This window comes from Colossoma macropomum, unplaced genomic scaffold (genome assembly GCF_904425465.1).
Source record: "Colossoma macropomum unplaced genomic scaffold, Colossoma_macropomum, whole genome shotgun sequence".
NCBI classification, from domain to species: Eukaryota; Metazoa; Chordata; class Actinopteri; order Characiformes; family Serrasalmidae; genus Colossoma; species Colossoma macropomum.
In genome coordinates this window covers 18,292,263-18,311,343 of record NW_023494804.1, presented here as the reverse complement: position 1 = coordinate 18,311,343, position 19,081 = coordinate 18,292,263, and the positions used below count along the sequence as shown (strand labels likewise).

General features: G+C 37.0%; 1 protein-coding gene across 2 annotated transcripts; it reads left to right on the top strand.

Moving 5' to 3' along the window:
- Positions 1–5,933: 5,933 nt before the first annotated feature.
- Positions 5,934–17,548, top strand: si:dkey-106l3.7. Of its 2 annotated transcripts, none has more exons than XM_036595808.1 (6): positions 5,934–6,841; positions 11,594–11,746; positions 14,706–14,850; positions 15,098–15,174; positions 16,128–16,225; positions 16,594–17,548. In XM_036595808.1, exons 1-6 carry the CDS (start codon positions 6,179–6,181, stop codon positions 16,655–16,657), a joined length of 1,200 nt encoding a protein of 399 aa, XP_036451701.1. In that variant the 5' UTR covers positions 5,934–6,178; the 3' UTR covers positions 16,658–17,548. The 2 variants fall into 2 exon arrangements, with proteins under 2 accessions (XP_036451701.1, XP_036451702.1); XM_036595809.1 differs by lacking the exon at positions 5,934–6,841 and adding an exon at positions 9,893–10,012.
- The last annotated feature ends 1,533 nt before the right edge of the window (positions 17,549–19,081 follow it).

Sequence of the window (19,081 nt, the reverse complement as noted above, 5' to 3'; positions counted from 1 at the left end):
CTTCTCTGCTATCAGTGTCTGAAATTTGGAGGTAAGCAGGTGGAATTTGTGGTATTTGAACACGTGCAAGAACTCAAATCCAGATTCAGCTGAGTGGAAGGTGTAATCTGTGTGGTTTGTCACGCATTGTATGTGTTTGGACTGGATTAGTGGAAGCAGACATAACAGTGTTAGTCAGACAGAGACTCACGCAGACAGAGCCAAACACCAGCATTCTTTACTGAGAGAGCTGTGAATGTGAATGAGGCCAAAACAGTGTTTGCTGTATGTCCATATCCATACGCTGTCATAAAGCAAGGGTACTGCACAGGTTTATCCCCCCACAAAGTAAATGTACTAACAGAGGTAAAACATGGTCCTTAAATGGCCAGTAGCCTACATTTGTCTTGTATTTTTAAGTGAAGTTTTATGTACTAAAAACAACTATTTTCACCGGTAACACTGTCACCATGGCCGCATGTTTTTGTTACAGTACTTCTGAGACTGAAATATATATCGCTGTTGTCGGAACAAAACCTTTCCATTTTTGTTTCCAGTTTTTCAGTTTTTGCTATAATTTGAAAATGCTTGTTGCCTTTTACACTGTATGTAAAATTTCAAAGTGATGAATGAACCAAAAGAAATGACCCAAAGTTACTTGGAAAAAATTCTGGTTCCATTGACTTAGAAAGTAACGTATGTATTTTCCTTCACCTGTAAAGTTACCATTTGGGAGCCACAGGTAAGAACAGAATCTACACACACTCAAGAGCTCAAAAGTGCGACCAGTTCTTTGGTTTAAGAACACATCATGAATCTGACAGACTTTTTCTTAGGTCCTTTCTTAGAACACATTTAAGAAGAAACGTAGGAAGATATTGGTGAATGAGGCCCACTGAATTCAAAATGGGCTGTATTTGCTGCTTATCTTTCATATATGAAACTATGTGGATTGAGGAGTTCATGTTGTAGAAACCTTAATGTTTATGTACTACATCAAACTCTTTAATTTCAAAGAAGAAAGAAAAACTGCAATACGGGCCCTTTAAAGTCCGGTTGTGTTTTACAGTGCACCTTTAAGTGGTTGCTTCTGGGCTTCTGTTTTTTTTTGTTTTGAAAAGTACTGTTCATCATTTCATTTCATCATTTAAGTAAAGCAACAGTACTTTTCCTGCAGTATGTGTTCAGGCTACTCTGTATGGCTCTGTTAAGTGTAAGAGAAAAAACAGATTTTAAAAAGCTGGTTAGCTAACAATGAACTGCTTTTAAAAGTGCAGTGTGTAAGGTTTAGGAGGATCTATGAGCAGAAATTCAATATAGTATACAAAACCATGTTCATATTGGTATATAATCACCTGTAACAATGAATTATTGTTTTTCATTAGCTTAGAATGAGTCTTTTATTTCTACCTTATCCAACAGAGGCCACCATGTTGTGCTGTCATGTTTCTATAGTAGCCCAGGACAGACAAACCAAACACTGACTCTAGAGAGCACCTTTTGTGTTTTTACTTTGAAGCAGCAGCTTGAATTTGGCGGTGCTATAGTACAGGTTGGAAGATGTAAAAAGAAGAAGAATCAGTGTCTGCTGCCAGTGCTGGCTAAGCATTTCGTGTTGTGAGAAGGTTGAGAACCCACATTTTGACAAATGGAGAATCATACTTTTTATTTAGCAAGAGAGCAAGAGATGGTGAATCTTCATCATCTAAGAAGCAAAAACATGAAGAAGCAAAACAAAATCAGGGACAGGCGACAGCAGAAAACCTGACGGGCTGCCATAGACTCTACTACACGCTTGGAAAGGGAGGGGTGAGGGAGGGGGTTAGGAGCCAGGTGGTTGCAATCTGCAACCTCACCACTAGATGCCACTAAATCTTACATACTGCACCTTTAAGTAAATACTTACAGTAAAACTCCATCAAATTTTTTAACACGTCTGCATAATTCAAAGGTTAAGATGTAAAGAACATCATTCAGAGTGGTTTGGTGTGAAATGCTCCATAATAGAGAAACTTACCAAGTCAGAATTGTTCACAGAGGTGATGATAGGAACCAGACGTCCACCTCTAAAAGCGCCCTCACAGAAAATTATAACATGAAGTAATGTATTCTTTGTATATACATTCATGCTGGAGGATGCAGATTGTTGTAGGTCAAAATAGTGCCCCAGAAAACTTTTTTTTTTCAGATTTATCAATATTTTACCATCAACACCCCATATAAAACTCAGAAGACACACATAGGTTTACTGGCGGTTCTGGATAATAAATAAAATATTTGTGTTGTGTATAGACATGGTGACCCCCGGTTTCCATCATCCCCACTCTGAACCTCTACAATGAACCACTGCAGAAATATTGAAAAATTGGTGGAATTCCCTGTTAAGTATAGGAAAAAAGGTTCTGTCTTGTACCAAAAAAAGGTTCTAATGCTATCAGCATAGGAAATTGACGTGTGTTAGACTGTGTTCTTCTCTTTTTTTTCTGGTGTAAAATGCTAAAGTTCCAGAGTTAGAGGGGTGGTCATAGTGAAGCAGAACAGGAGCTGAACCAACACAACAGAATGAAATTAAGCCAAAAAAGAGAATTAGGAGCTAAATGTTAATGACTAAAATGGATCTGATGAAATATTGCTTCACTCACTAAGTGGAAGAAAAAACAATCATTTGAAAATACTCTGAAAAGTACAAATCAAAATTTTACTTAAGTACACAGTTCTAGGAGAGCGTGCATCATTGCTTCAGTTCAGTTACACAGACAAGAATGCAGACCTTATCAGACAAGAATGCTTTATTACGCAGGACATGCTTTGAGCTCTGTACATATTTGACAGTTGTGCAATGAAAGGGACTTTTTTGAAACTCCCAACCTGATGTTCATGGACCCCCAGATGGGTCACATTGCATTCTGTTTCAGCTCCCAGCACAGCTGTACCAGGGTTTTACTGTTTTTATCATTTGTTTCAGATCTGCTGGTAGCACAGGGGAGGTATGTGGGTCATTTTCGTTTGGAGTGGGTATTCAGGTGGATACATTTTTAAAAGATCTATTTCTTTCCTCCCAAAACTAAACAATCTTAATATGTCCATTAACATCTTCTGTTATCATATGTGCATAAAGAAGAGCTTAATTCCAAACACATTTTACAGTCACTGGTGTTATATGAATATAGTGTAACACCAGTGACATTCTAGTTAAAATTGAGGATTTCGTAAATTGGCTGACTCATTGCCAGTCAGGTGACCTTGTACAACTATTTAAAATCAGTAATAAAAGTGATATATGGCAGTATTTTTGACAAAATTTTAATTACCCAGCCATTAAAACACATAACACTGGTGACACCTAGAGGTTTTGTGCTGCCTGATAAACAAAATCATTAATAAATGAATGAAATATAGTGAGACGTGTGGTCTCACTTTCTCATGCCTTGAAATGCTTCCTCTCTGATGAGTCTTGATCCAAAAAAGCAGTAAAATAGAGCTGAAAATACTGTGTTAAAATGTAACATAAGAGTCCTGATAACACCAGTGACCAAAATCTCTGTGACAATTTTTTTTTTAATGAAATACATATTTTAACGTTAATGATATGAAAAGTAAACATGAAGTTAAATCTCTCAAAAATATTGTTTTATTTTAAAAATTGTTTCTTAAATTGTTGAAAATGGGTTTTGCGATGAACTGTTTTACATATGCAGAGTGATTATGAAACAGGATATAAAAGAAAAATTTGAGAAAACAAAAGGGAAACGTGTTATTTAATCTTTAGTCAACTGTGTAAATGTACATACCAACTCTTGGAGCTGCGTCTAATATTTTAAACATCTTTTTAAGCCCTGCAACCTTTGACATGGTTTCCCCCTCCAAATAGAGAATAACCCATGTACTGTATAGAAGCCTTTAAGGTCTGTTTTTGGGAATTGTGACTTAGTGTTCCTTATGTCATCAGTGGTAGTAAAGAGGAAGTGATGAGTCGTAGTTTGAGGTATGACAGGTGACGTGTCAGAGTAAATAGGTAGATTGATATCACAGGTACATAACATACATACCATTAGAAGTTTGGAAACACCTAAGCTTTCCAACAAAGCATGACCTTTTTTGTCACTTTGACATAACTGACCATATTAAAGCTTAAGCATGTTTATTTTGAGGAAACCAATGTCACACATATAAATATTAGTGAGAATATTTGTGCTACTTTGGGAAATAAAGCCAAAGGCCCTGCATTTTTATCTCTTCACTTACTAACTTGGAAAATAAAGGTTGCTAAATTGTTCTTGGCTTGAAAGTATGGCCTTTAATTGGTATATAATCTTTATATTGTTTGAAAGTTCTAAGCTCATTTTTAGCTCTAAAAATGTTCTTTACAGTCACACTTCTCATTTACAAAAAAAGAACCATTAAAGGAACTATTTGTTAAAAAAGACCAAAAAGACCAAAAAAATTGGTTCTCCCACAGTTCTTCAGCTAAAGCAATGGAGATATATATAGACAACTCAACAACCCATTTGAATACTTACACCTCTTCAACTCTTCAAAATTATTTTTATAAAATAATACAAAGAGCGTCTAAGATTTTTGGCTTTCAGCAGTAAATTGTAAGCATATAGCAAGTTATATGATCATAAAACACATGTTCTTCTCATTTGAAGGGAGCTTTTACAAAAAATAAATAAATAAATAAATAAATAAAATAAAAATGTACGTTTATTTCATGCAGTTACTGAATAATTTGCCTTACAGTTTGGTCGTGTAAATTCAGATGGACAAACCAAAATATAACCTGGAGAAAAAGTGGTTCTTTGCATTCGTAAATAATTAAATAAAATGATGGAGAACTGTCCTTAAAGATCCTTTTAAAAATAATTCTATATGTGCTGTACACTTAAAAAGGCGGCTCTCTTTAAGGGTTCTTTAGTAAAGAAATTGGTTCTATAGAGAACCATGATCATTCAAAGAACCATTTGCATGCTTAAATGGTTCTTTGCATGGTGAAATGGTTCTTCAGATTGCTGTTGTATATGATTTTATATAGAACCATTTTGAAACTGGTTCTGAACTACCAAAAAGGGTTCTTCTATTGTTACACAGGCTTGACATTGTAAACCTAGAAGAACCCTTTTGGTGCTATATAGAATCCTTTTCAAAAAGGTTCTATATAGGACCATCTACAGCACATTCTCCATCAATCTACATGCAAAATAAGCATGCAGAAGGTTCTTTGAGTGATCTGTATAGAACCATTTTCTTTACTAAAGAACCCTTAAAGAACCATCTTTTTTAGTATGAAACCATTTTTAAAAGTATTCTTTAAAGAACCATCTGCAACTGGTTTTCAGTCATAGAGAAGAACCATTTGACCATGCAAAGTTCTTTGAGTATTCATGGTTCTATATAGAATGCTGTCTTTACTAAAGAACATTTGAAGAACCATTGTTTAAGATTGTACCAGAAAAAAGTATTTGCTCAATGCCAATGTCAGAAAGTACTTTTGGTTCCCTAAAGAACCATGAAATGGATTTTTTTTTTTTTCATTTTTGTACATGAGCTGTGTAAGTGTGAGGAACCTTTGTAAAGTTTAAAGAACTCTGCATGATGTAAAATTTTTACAGCAGCAAAAAACCTTTATATTATGTCAAAGTTCTTCAAACGTACCTCTTTTTTAAACATAGTTCTTCAGAGAACTGAAGATGGTTCTACTGTTGTATTGCTCACTGGTAGAGTGTATTGTTACAAGCCTTAGAACCTTTTTTTGGTACAAGATAGAACCTTTTTTGCTAAGCGTGCAGGTCAGGAAGTTCCTACAAGGCCTTCTTTATGAGTTTCGGTACATGTTGCTTTCTGCATAGTTGCAGTTTCGGCGTGTCTTCATTCGGAGAATTCCGAGAGCTGGTGTGTTTGGACGTGTTGGGACAGATCAGGCAGTTGAGAGAGAAGGATGTAAGGAAGATCGGGAAAACTTGTGGCTTCGCAGAGCTTGAGTCCGCGCCGAGCCGTGGGAAAGAGAGGAATGTGGGCGGAGTTTTGGCGGATGCTTCAAATTCTGTGACAAGTTGTAGACTCACTTCCTGGTCGCTGCAGTCACTCATCACCTGTCAGGTAGGAGAGGAGTCGTGTGGAGGAATTTGGAGAAGAAACACAGGGGCTGTTGTGGTTCCTTGAACAAGAACAGCATTTAGAGACAGAAAACCATGGACTGATGAATCTGTACAGGAATTTCGGGTGTATGCTGGAGAGCTGGGTGGCTGATGGATTCCCAGAAGCCTCCTGTTACTCAGAAGAACCTTTGGAGAAGCAGCAGGACGCCAACAGCAGCGACTCTGCTTCTGCAGATTCAGTCAGACTCCCAGGAACCACTCTAAGGTCTGAATCTGAAGACTCTGGAGTGGATTTGTCCAATGTGGGCAGCCCTAAGGCCTCCAGGTCAAGTGTATTGACCTTTGTAGACTCCCTCACATTCAAACCAGCTGCTATATGTGAAATTGAAGAAAATATAAAACCTTCATGTTCTTCACCAGATCCATCCCTGCGCTCCTCATCATCCTCATGTTTCTCTGAGGCTCAGAATTTGTCCACAGCAGCAGACGGACCCTCAGTGGATCAGGCTGTAGGAAGAAATGAGCCAGACTGGACGCAGGCTACAGGGAGAGAATCCCCTTTCCTAGAGGAAGGCCTGGATGTTGGACCTCCCAGATGCTGCAACACAACCTCGCTGATCAGAGGCCTTGATGCAGCTCCATCCAGACTGCCCCACAGGACTCAAAGTATGGGGTCAGGAAGGCCTCACGGACAGTGTGCTGACCAGCACAGACAAGCACAAACTGTACAGCAGCTTGACCTCAATGACGGAGACCTAGCAGAGGTATGGTTCTGTTTAACCTCTATTTAACAGCATCATTTTTGTGTTATGACTATTTTAACATTCTAGAAAAACTAACCAAGTCAGAATACTTTTGTAAAGGTTTTGGCCTAAAATGCGTTTTTTAATCCATTCATGTTGGAGAGGTACATGCAGGCAAAATAGTTTCCAAAGAAATGTGACTTTTTCATATTTCCTATCATTTTGTCATCATCAACATTACATACAAAAACTCAGAAGACTCGTGTAGATTCACTGGTGGTTTTGGATAGTAAATAAAATGGCTAAATTTGTGTTGTAGACATGGTGACCCCTGGTTCCTATCACCACCACTGTAAAGAAATCTTAAAGCTTTAAAAGGTTCATCACAGAAATCTTTAAGGAACCAAAAGTGAGTTTGACAGAATTCAAATTTGGTCTCATTTTTGTGTCCTTCAGTGTTCTCTAACTACAGTACCCAGCATATCACTGTTGTCGGAACAAAACCTTGTATCTCCAAAATGATAACTTTACAGGAAAAGGAAAAAACATACTTTACTTTTAATGTAAGTCAATGGAAACAGACTTTTTTCTAAGTAATTTTGGGCCATTTTTATGGTCTGTTTATCATGAAATTTACACACTATGTAAAGAGCAACATACATTTTTAGATGATGTCAGAAACTGAAAAACAACAAAAATAAAGATACGAGGATTTTGTTCCGACGGCTGTGATATATTGCACAAATACATCATATAACTATTGTGAACTTTCCCCACATCAATAAAGAAATCCACTGATGTACAAACTTGATATTCAGCTTCTTAGCAGTAACATTAGCTCTCTGGCTTCCTGCTGCAATAGCCAGCTTCCTCAAGAACTGACCCTGAAGCAGCTTTTCACCAGTTCCTTCCACCTTCAAGATACATCATCAGAAGGTGGTGTTTCTGTTCTTTAAACTGTCAAATCTCACTCTCAAGAGTACTATGGCACCACTGTAGGAGGCGAGTGGGCACATTAACAGCAGATGTAGTGACAGTTACATTTTCATTTTAGTCGGAATTTCCCTTTAAGTGCTTCCTGAGGAGATGGGTGTGCTCAGGTCCTGGGAAGGTGGGAAGTTCGTTCCACCACCTGAGCTTTAACACAGGGAACAGTTTCGATGCTTGTCTTCGGTTAACACTGCTTAGCTATGCTGGCCTCTGTTCATACTGGAGACAAAGTACATTTCATACTGATAATACTCACTGATACATTGATATCAGCAAAAAAAGAGTATGAAACAAGGAAAGATAAAGACAAACTGATTTGAATTGAATTATCTGATAACTTATTCATTACCCGCAAAGTTGGAAGTTATTAATTATTCATAATAACACTGATAATACTGCACAGCTACACAGGTGTGGAAGGAAACACATAAAGAAATGTATTACATATGGACATGTTTTCAATTCATGTTTTCTGGCTGAGCTCCAAACACAATAAACATTAATCTGTCATGTGATATCTGCTTCAACCGTTATGTTCTTTGATATATAAAGAACACAAAAGAGTAATATACACCACTATTTAATGCATACCTACATATCAAACCAATATATCAGCGTCAGTTTTTATATCCCTGCCATTCATATAAAATATTCATTATAGTTTTGGCTGAGTAAGTTATGTTCCTGCCATAAAGGAGAAATGTTAACTGCTGCTTATCTGAGTGGGAGGGTTTTGGATATTTTTATATACACAGTTCAGAAGGAGGCTGTGTATCTGATGTTGGCACTGAGCGGTGTACGTGAACAGGACGTGAAGATACCATGGATAACTCTGCATGCACTCTGCAATTCATTCACATGACATTTAAAGACCAACAGATGACCAGCAATCCTCCAGTTTCATAACCATTTTACTGCAAAGCTCTGATAATGAGCTCTTTACCCCTCACATACTTGACTGAGGCAATAAACACACACACTTAGGTTTGTTTTTATACCTTATTGGGACACGCAGTCATATGCAAAAGTCTGAGACCACTCTTCACTTATTTAATTCCCAGTCCGAACAGCCATTCAGAGCATGAGGCTTTCAATCAGAAATTTGCATGGGATATTTTTCCACCCTTCCAAAGTTCAGTCTTAAAAGTTGATTGAATTTTCTACTTCCAATCCAAAAAAGCCCAAACACATTCAGTGATGTTGAGGTCTGGACTCTGGGGTGGTCAGTCCATTGTTCAGCTTCTTTGTTTGATGTGTCTGTCTCTTTTCTCAGTGAGGCTTCTTGACAGCTACACATCCTTTCAGACCCATAACGCTGAGTTGTCTTCTCACAGTGGAAGGATGGACAAAAACACTTGTGGATTTTTTCAGATCTGAAGCAGCTTGATTTTCTCCTCTCTCTCACAGATGAAAGCTTTAAGTGCTGTTTATCTGATAGGGACAGTGTTGGTGTCTACCAGGTCCTATTTTCTCTGTAGCTTTTAATCACTTTTTGAGCTCCAGTTTTAAAACTCCTGGTTTTTTTTTACTTATTTTCCTTTGACTTTCTCCTTCTTAATGCAAATATATTTTATCTAATCTCCTTAGAAATATCTATGAATGTCTGTAAATGATAGAATTTCCTGCTTTGTGAAAAATGGTTCCTCAGTTCAGCCTAAAAAAGTCAATTAAAAAAATTACTGAACTGACAAACCATTTTTTTATGATTTAACCTCTTAAATGGCCAGAGTCCACCGATGGGCCAATGTTTTATTACGCACTTCTATAACCAAAGAATAACTCAGCCAGTTTACATTGAAGTCCCTGTAGTTACTGAATAATAAGTCTTAGTATATAATAAGCCTAGGATTTTAACAGGTTTAGCCTAGACCTAACCCTTATCTTAACTTCAGGAACCAAAAAAAGATGAATTTGCACTTTCAATTTTAGAAAAGAAACATGAAACATGAAAAAGAAAACAAACGTAATTTTCAATATCAGGATCATTGTGTTGCAGGTTGGCCCGGTTTTCTCTGGTTTTGTTGTAAAGAAACGACACGTTTTGTCCTGAAAATGCACAAAAACAAACAAAGCTCACACGCACAGGTGCATTCTCGCATGTCTCCAGTCACTACGCGCCTCCTCATTAGTCACTCAGTCTGCTTTGGGCTTTGTTTGCGTGTGCACTGCTCTTTCCTCTCGTCTCTGAACCAGTCCGTTCAGGTGAGTGGAGCAGTGTAAAGTGGATTGTGAGGAATGCAGGGGTAGGGGTGTGTGTGTGTAGGTGTGTGTGTGTGTGTGTGTGTGTGTGTGTCTGTGTGGTTAGAGATAGCAGCATGTGGAGGACGTGTCTGAACACCAGCATTTTAAAGAGAAACATTTCCACAGTTATTATTTTTTCCATGCTGTGATTTTGTGCATCCTTGGCAAGAGATGGCAGACACCTGTAGGTGTGTATGATCCACTGTTACTGACAGCAAAGTGCCTCCAAATTATTGTCGTGTGCAGCAGGACGTTGTGCTAAATACTGTGTTTTAATTCCTTTTTTATTTGAATTGTTTGAAGAGAGATGACAAGACACAGCTGTCTTGGTCAGATGAGCTGAGCATTAGTCAATCAGATTGTTGATTTGAGGCCTGACACTGCTTGTGTCACACCCACAGTTGAGCTACATACAGCACATCCAATGGGAGATTATTAGAATGATTAAAAAAATGGATTGGGAGTGGGAGGTAAAGTTGGTTGAAAGGGGAATCCCACTGATTTTTTTAATTCCTGCATAATTCAGTTGCTAAAATATTTACTTAACCCAAGTCTAAGTAGTTTGATGTGAAATGCTCCATTCTCAAGAAACTTGCAGATTTCTTTACAGTGGTGATGATAGGAACCAGGGATCATAATGCCTACAACACAAATATAGCATATATATATATAGCCAACTAGTTTTTATATGTGATGTTGGTGTTCCAGTAGTAACAGATATGTTTTATTTGGGAACAGTTTTGCATTCATGTATTGATTTTAAAGAAAACGTACATTTTAGGCCAAAAGCTTGTCAAAACTATTATAAAAGAGTGTCTCAGACATTAGCATTAGACAGTGTATTCTTAACCATTTTATGTAGTAACTGAGGTAATATGTAGTAATATTTTACAAGTGTTGAACTCTTCAGACGTCTGGTTCCTATCACCACCACTTTGAACAACTTTGACTTGATAAATGTCTCTGGAATAACACATTTCATATCAAACCACTCTGAAATGTCTTGGTTTACATCTTAATCATTTAACAAATGAAGACATTTTGAAAAATTAGGTGGAATTTTTACATTTGTAAAACAATATCAGGCCACTTCAGAGCACAGAGCTAGTCTTTGGTATACTCAAAAATATTTAAGAATGTTGTTTTGGTGCTATTTTTATCTTTAATGTTTCAGTAGTTAAACAAGCCTGAAATCTGGGGTTGCTGCTGCCCCATCTGCAGCCCTAATACCCACAGTAATGCCAGCTGTTCACCATTAAAAATCTAATTTAGTCCAGGTATAGACTGAATCTGGCTCTGGTAAACTAGCCGTATGTGTCTAAGTTTATAGGCATGTAGAATTGAGTGTAATAGTACGTGTATGTGTTCACTGATTTCACATGAATAAAATATATTACATCAACCGTAACTAAGTTAACTAAACTGGAAGACAGTAACTGTGTTGATGTAGTCTATTTTATTCATGTGGAAATGATGTAGCTTTAAATCAGGTGATTTTAAGGCAGTGAATCAAATTAAATTTTAAACTGTATGTGTTATCAGGCTGCGTGCCACACGGAGCCTGGCTGGGACGGTCTCTCTCCTGGCCTGCTGTATCTGGAGCAGATGTGCCGGATGCTGGAGAAAATCGCTCGGTTACAGCAGCAGAACCAAAGCCTTCAGCTGGAGGTGAACAGCATCCGTGGCCAGAGGAAGGTGAGAATGTTCTTGTGTATTAAACTGCTTTGCATCAGCACTGTTATGTATTTTGTTGTACTGCTAAATAACTTCTAATAGTCTTGGTCACTTTTACTGTGAAAAAGGGAAAAGCTTGTGTCACGTGTGTAGATCCAGCATTTCTTTTGGTATTAATAGTGAGTTTGTCCTCTGTTTGCTGCAGTAACAGCCTCTGCTCTTCTGGGAAGGCTTTACACTAGAGATTTGATTGAGCATTATTGAGGTCAGGTACTGATGTTGGATGGTCTGTTCTGGATCACTCCAACTCATCCCAAAGGTGTTAGATGGAGCCTTATCAGTCCAGAGAACAGAGTGCCACTGCTCCACAGCCTAATGCTGGGGGGCTTTATACCCCTCTGTCCTCTACAGTTTCTGACAAAGTAACTTTCACCTGAAATGTTGTGGCTAGCGTAAGCTTCTATTGACCATTCAAATACAGTTAGGAATAGATTTCAATTTTGTGTCAACACTGGTCCTGTGATGCACTTGATGCACCGAAACAGAAGAATAGATAGATGGGACCTTCAAAACAGGACCCAAGTACCTATTTAATTCCATCGTTTACTTGAATATGGAAAGAATGATAGTACAGTTCTTACTTGACTTGATTAGCGTTTTTATACATGCAGAGCTCCCCACGGCCCAAAAGGATAAGCGGCTTGAAAAATGTGTGTGTGTGTGTGTGATTTTACTGAGGGGGCTCCTGAGCATCTAAGTGCTGGTCCCATCATCAGGAGACTGTGATTTAATCCTCGATGATGCCACAGCCATCTGTAACCAGGAGACCAAGACAGCATAACTGTTCTCGCTCCCTCTGGGTGGGTAGGGTGGTCCTCTCTCTCCCTCCATCACTCAGCGCAATGCTAAACAGTGCAGGTTATTTGTAGCTGACATAACTGGCAGTTGCCATATTTCTCCAAGTGTGTTGAGCTTCTATAGTGTTTTGTTTTTTAAATTGTGGTGTGTCTTGAAGGAAGCTCATACTAGCCTTCACCATCCCAGCTTGGTAGCATCATGTGATAAATGGAGACTTAGCTAGCGGGTGGTAATTGGCCATGACTTAATTAAATTGGTTTGAAGTAGCATCATAATTAGATGCTTAATACTCATTTACATAGTTGAATTTTAGTTCATCAGCACTGACGAACCACTGACGTCTCCAGTGCCTTGACAATTAAATTGAATCTACGTTAAATTTTACATAATGTCAAATATTTTATATTGACACAATATTTGCCAATAGTGACAAAAATTAATAAAATAAAATAAGATTTTATCAATATGTAACCAGGCAGCTGCACCTGTTTACTGTTATGAATTATTTTATCTTATTTTTAATCTAAAGCTCACTGGCCGCTGCTGCCCAGGAGATATCAGGTTACTTTTTCAGTTCCTTCTTCCTCTTATCCTCTCAGGGGTACGTTTATTATCACTGTTGACTATCATTAGGAATGTGTGAAGCTGCTTGAAAGTGTCCATTGTCAAAAGTGTTATTTACATAAATAAAACTGAACTATAATGTAGCTAAAAAACCTAATAGGATGACTGTTATACGTAGCAGACAAGGCATGTTTTTCTCCCAAAAAAGTTACTAGCATAAAGTATTTGACAGCTAAGTTCTTAGGTCAGTATTTGTTCAAATGCAGCTTTGATTTATCCAGTATTGTTGTTAATATTGTTCCTTCAACATTTGTGTCAACAAAGGCTTTTGATTTGTTTAGTGTTTTTGTTAATAAGGCATTGATTTGTTTAGTCTGTTTGTTTAAACTTTGATTTGTTTAGAGTTTTTGTTTAAGCTTTGATTTGTTTAGTGTTTTTTTTCAGGCTTTGGCTTGTTTAGTGTTTCTGTTTAGGCTTTGATTAGTGTTTTTGTTTAGGTTTTGATTTGTTTAGTGTTTTTGTTTAGGTCTTGATTTGTTTAGTGTTTTTGTTACTAAGCCTTTGATTTGTTTAGTCTTTTTGTTTAGGCTTTGATTAGTAGTTTTGTCTAGGCTTTGTTTTGTTTAGTGGTTTTATTTAGGCTTTGATTTGTTTAGTGCTTTTGTTATTAAGCCTTTGATTTGTTTAGTGTTTTTTTACTAAGCCTCTGATTTGTTTAGTGTTTTTGTTACTAAACCTTTGATTTGTTCAGGTTGTGTATTAACCTAACGTTTTGTTTTATGCAATAATTGTGTTAACAATGCAATCATTCAAGAAGCATTTGTGTTAATCAAAGTTTTGATTTGTTCAGAATTTGTCTTCACAGAGATTTTAATGTGTTCGCTAACAGTGTTAATGGGGCATTCCACCTATTTTTTTAGAATGTCTGTATGAGTCAGTTATTGAGATCAGTCATTCAGAGTGGTTTGACTGAAATGGTATATTTACAAAGTGGTGATTTGAGCCATGTCCATGACACAAAAGGCATCACCTTGTTTACTGTCCAAAGCTACATGTGTCTTTTGTAGTGTCAGTGTCAGTAATAGTGGCAAATCTGAAAACGCTTATTTTCTTCAGGGATTTTTTTATACTTACTGCATGTATCTTTCCATTTCAGGCTAAAACCATCTCAATATTCCTGTAAAATAATATCACGGGCACCAGGCATTGTATTAATAAACCTTTCATGTAATACCTGTATGTGAGGGAGCTTTTATAGACTTTGAACTCTTCTGAAGTCTGGTTCCTAACACCACGACTGTGAACGACCCTCTAGAACATTTCACACCAAACTACTACACTATGCTCTGTGTTTATGTTAATAAAATATAAATGTTTTGATGTGTTCAGAAGTTGTGTTAACCTAAATGTTTTGGTGGCCTAATAAGGTTTTGATGTGTTAATGGAGGTTTTAATGTGGGCAGCACTTCTGTTATTGTAAATGCTTCAGTGTATTTACGTTAATAAGGCTTTAATTTGAGTAGCATTCGTTAACTTACATTACTTATGCTTTCTGCAGACTGCCAGTTCACAGAATTGTGAAATCAGCTTCATGGCTAATGAAAGACCCAAGGTCCTGCGTTACGAGGAAAAGTCCAGCCCTTCTTCTCTACCTTACCGCCACAGGACTGCCTCTGACACATGGGCTTTTCTTAGGCCTCGAAGTGAGTCTTTATCTATCACAGCGATAACATTATATATAATTGTCTCAGTATACAAATGCCAAAAGAACATTACTTGTTCTGTAATTACAATAGAAGATATGGTTATATGACTTTACTATAATAGTAAATGCCTTCACTATCTTTAGGTCAGCATTAGTCAGCATTAGTGTAGATCCAGCAGCCATCACGTAAAGCCAGCCTGTTTTATGTAAGACTGATTATAGGGTTGTATTTTTGTCTCCTGCAGGAAAAGCTAAAACTCAAGCTGAAAAGTTCATGTCCACAGATTTTTTAGTGGAAGAGCCTGACAGCAACTTGCATATGGTAAGAAAAATGAGCTGGCGAATACAGTTTGAACTGTAGATAGAACTGAGCAAAACTGGTTTGGTGTGTGTTGATTTGCCATCATTTGCCAACATGTTGCAACATGAGATGGGATGTGAGTGTGAAATTACTATTGAAAGGTCGTTTGATCAGTACTGAAGTAATCAGCATACTTCACTTTTTATTTCACTTTAACATTGTCGTTTTCAACTTCATGGACACTTTCCAAATACATTTAGCAAATACCAAACTATCCCTCCTGAAGAAAAATCATAGAAACCATGCAAAGTGTCTGTTGGTTCCTGATGGTGTCCAAGGTGTTTTGTGTTTTCCTGATGGGTTAATATCACTGTAAATGACTCTAAAGGGTTAACAGTTGACCTGGGACTGATTCCAAATATAAATGTGTTGTATGAAGGGACCTAGTTTTTAATCTCCTCAAACAGATTTTAAATGCACAGAGTCTTTTATTTAAAAAAAAACTAAGTCAAATATTATAATCACCTTTGGGAGAAAAAAATAATGATTAGGCCTGATATAAATTGATTACATAGAAAATGTTGCTGACACTGTGCTAGATTAAAATTATTTACTAAACTAATTTACAAAGTATAACTAAACAAAGGAAGGAAGGAAAAATAAGTAAATTGGACTGACGCTGAGCAAAACACCAGTGGACCGCCAGCTTTGCTATCAGTGCGCTAACAGTGGCCTACTGTCCTCTTGCTATCAGGGTAATGGCAGGCATTAAGCCAATTCCCATTAGAAAGCAAAAACCTCAGGTTTTAATCCTAACAGTTCTAATGGTCATTTTTCAGCTGAGGTATCTTGGCTAAAAAGAAGCTCTGGGCCCTCTGGGAAAGTTACACAATCTAAATGTAATGCAGTCTCGAATGCTAAAACTGTGGCTGAATGTGCTAACCTGGTTACCGTTTATCTATTTGCTTATCCAGCCTGTGGAAACAGAGGAGAAGAAGGCGGGTAACAGCCTGAAGCGGGGGATTAGCTCACAAAGAAAGAATGAGAAGAAAGAGCACTCCAGGAACGGCAGGTGAGGCCTTGGTGCGCTGAGTTAGCGTTAGCAGATTTGCATTAGCACTGTCTGATAGCTGCATGGTGTGCCGTTTTATTGTTTGTCCAACTCACAAGGATACTTGACCGGAACAGATACCTTGATATTGTCGTATTTAAGACTCTAAATGTGTGCAAGTCTACCAGATGCAAAATTCAAATCAAAATTTATGTAAATTTAAGTTTCCCATTCAAATATGCAGTTCTCAGTTCTCTTCCATATTAATGAACTCAGTGAAGTGGAATAGCTTTAAAGTACAGATAAAGTGATTATGAAGCAATTTGTAAGCTAATTTAAGTGTACTTTGGTGTAGTTGTGATAAATGTGACCCTTCTGTCTCCCTCCAGCTTGCATGGCGAGAAGTCATTGCTAAGACTGTTCAAGAACAGAAGAAAGACCACTCAGCTCTGAGACCCTGTGACATTACCTCGACAAGACAGAAAGATGACATGAACTTCTGATGTACACTCATAAAAAAGATTCTTCAGGGGTTATTTTGTAAAGACAATAACTGTACAGTCAAATGCAACGCCTGGTCAAATGACATGTTTTGTTGATTTTCTGAGTGAAAATAAGTTAACACTCCTCTACAAGAAAGCACTTTAATATGTCATTGGTATTATTTTAAAATATCATTGTATTAATTTAAAAAAGTTATTTACTTTAATACACTGGGAAAAAAAAAATATTGTGCGATAACTTGCACAGGCCACATTATTTGTTTCAATATGTTAAATTCAGCCAACAAACAGAGTCGGGGTGCCCAATTTTTTGCATATGACCTTGACAATTCAAAACATCATTTGCATGTTTGAATCGTTATTTGTTGATTTAAATGGTTCTTCTCTATGATGGAGAACCTGCTGTACATATTTTTTAAAAGAACCTTTTACAAAATGGTTCTGTATAGCACAAAAAAGTGTTCTGCTATTGTTAGAAGTCAAACTTTGGTACTATATAGAACCCTCTTTGCTAAGAGATGGATTCCGCATTGTAAAATCAGGGGCTTGTTTTCGCAGATTACGGCTTTTTCAGCTAATGCTATAGCTAATGCTAACTCAGTGAGAATCTCCTCTTACTGTGGTAATTTAATCCATAACAAGTCTACATCTGTGTCCAGCAGCGCTGCCAGAAAAACCAGCATAGAGCAGCATGGCTGGTCACCAGCAAAACTGCAAATGTTGTGTTTTGGATGTTGGTATGACCATGCTGGGTGACCAGTTTAACCAGCACCAGACCAGCGTAAACAAGATTAGACTAGCTTTAACCAACATGGAATTCATGCCGCTTTGTGCTGTTTGTTTTTTCAGTAGTGAAAGCTTAGTGTTTTGTTGTAAAATTACACAATAGTGTACAGTTGTGGTATTACATCACAGCATTCGTATTGCATCATGCATTGTAGGGCATGGATTAGAGCCTGAGTCAGGCTGGGTAAGAGTTAGCGTTACAGACTGGCTTTAGCCAGTTTAATCTAGTCCTATATCTTGGTATTTAGCTAGAGCCTTAATAGGGAGTTCCACTGATTTTATAAAACGTCTACAATAAATAGTTAAGATATAAACAGTCATTCAGAGTGGTTTGGTGTAAAATGCTCTGTTTTAGAGAAACTTACAGAGTCAGAATTGTTCACAGTGGTAGTGTTAGGAACCAGACGTCTGAAGATTTTAATGCATCTAAAAGCTTTAAAAGTTATTACATGAAATGGTTAGAAATAAACTGCCTGATTACTGACTGAATTTATGGCCTAAAACAATTTTTTAAAGCCTTTCATAGTGGAGGGGAACATGCCTAGCAAAACAGTCCACAAAGAAAATGATTTTTTTCATATTCTATCATCATCAACACTGCATATAAAAACCATGTAGGTTCACTGGTGGTTTTGGATAGTATAAAAAATGGTTATATTTGTGTTGTAGTCATGGTGACCTCTGGTTCCCATTACCACCACTGTAAAGAAACCTGTACAATCAACCATTTCACACCAAACCACTCTGAATCACTCTGTTTACATCTTAACTATTTAATGCAGACATTTAATAAAATCAGTGGAACTCCATTTTAATAATAATAATAATAATAATAATAATAATAATAATAATGGTCTACACTGTGTATTATGTGTTAATATTGTTTATGATAGCACTTCCAATGCCTTACACTTTGTAATAGTTTATACAAGTGGAGTGAGTCTTTCATGGATTACCTTTTCTTCATACTCTCACGCAAATCTGAAATTTGTTCTTGATATGACGGCTCATTTTCCAGCTCAGGTAAAAGAACATACAGTCATATGCACAAGTTTGAACGCCCCCAGTCAAATTTCGTTTTTTTGATTCTCTAAGTGAAAATAACACATCCTCTACATATTTTCAGATATTTTACTGCATATTTTTGTGCACAACTTTAATTAACATACTAAGTTTAACATACTGGGGAGAAAATAAAATCTAAAATTTGCCATAACTTCTGTACAGCCCACATTTATATTGAGGCGCCCAAAGTTTTGCACACTACTGTATCATCGGGTCCAAAAGAATTTTGTATCTGCAAAATGGTTACTTTGTAGGAGAAAAAGAAAAAACAGTCTTATCATTTAATGGAAGTTAATGCAGCAATTATTTATTAGTAGTAATTTCTATTAGACCTTTTATTTTGAAATTTTGACTCAGCCGACAAATTATAAATATGTAGATTATATGGAGGTTAAAGGTTTTGTTCTGACAGCGAGGATATGTAACATGCTCAGAATCCAGAGTGATCTCTAGCATGATGAAATGGAATACATTGCAATTTGTTATTGATGTATTCTAAAGATGTAAACAGAATATGTAGATT

What these genes read in the sequence shown, in the direction of transcription:
- si:dkey-106l3.7 (XM_036595808.1), top strand. Translation starts at nt 6,179, where the DNA reads ATGAATCTGTACAGGAATTTCGGGTGTATGCTGGAGAGCTGGGTGGCT. An exon ending in CTGACAGCAACTTGCATATG is followed by an intron (nt 15,175 to 16,127) that starts GTAAGAAAAATG and finishes TTGCTTATCCAG; the next exon opens with CCTGTGGAAACAGAGGAGAA. An exon ending in GAGCACTCCAGGAACGGCAG is followed by an intron (nt 16,226 to 16,593) that starts GTGAGGCCTTGG and finishes GTCTCCCTCCAG; the next exon opens with CTTGCATGGCGAGAAGTCAT.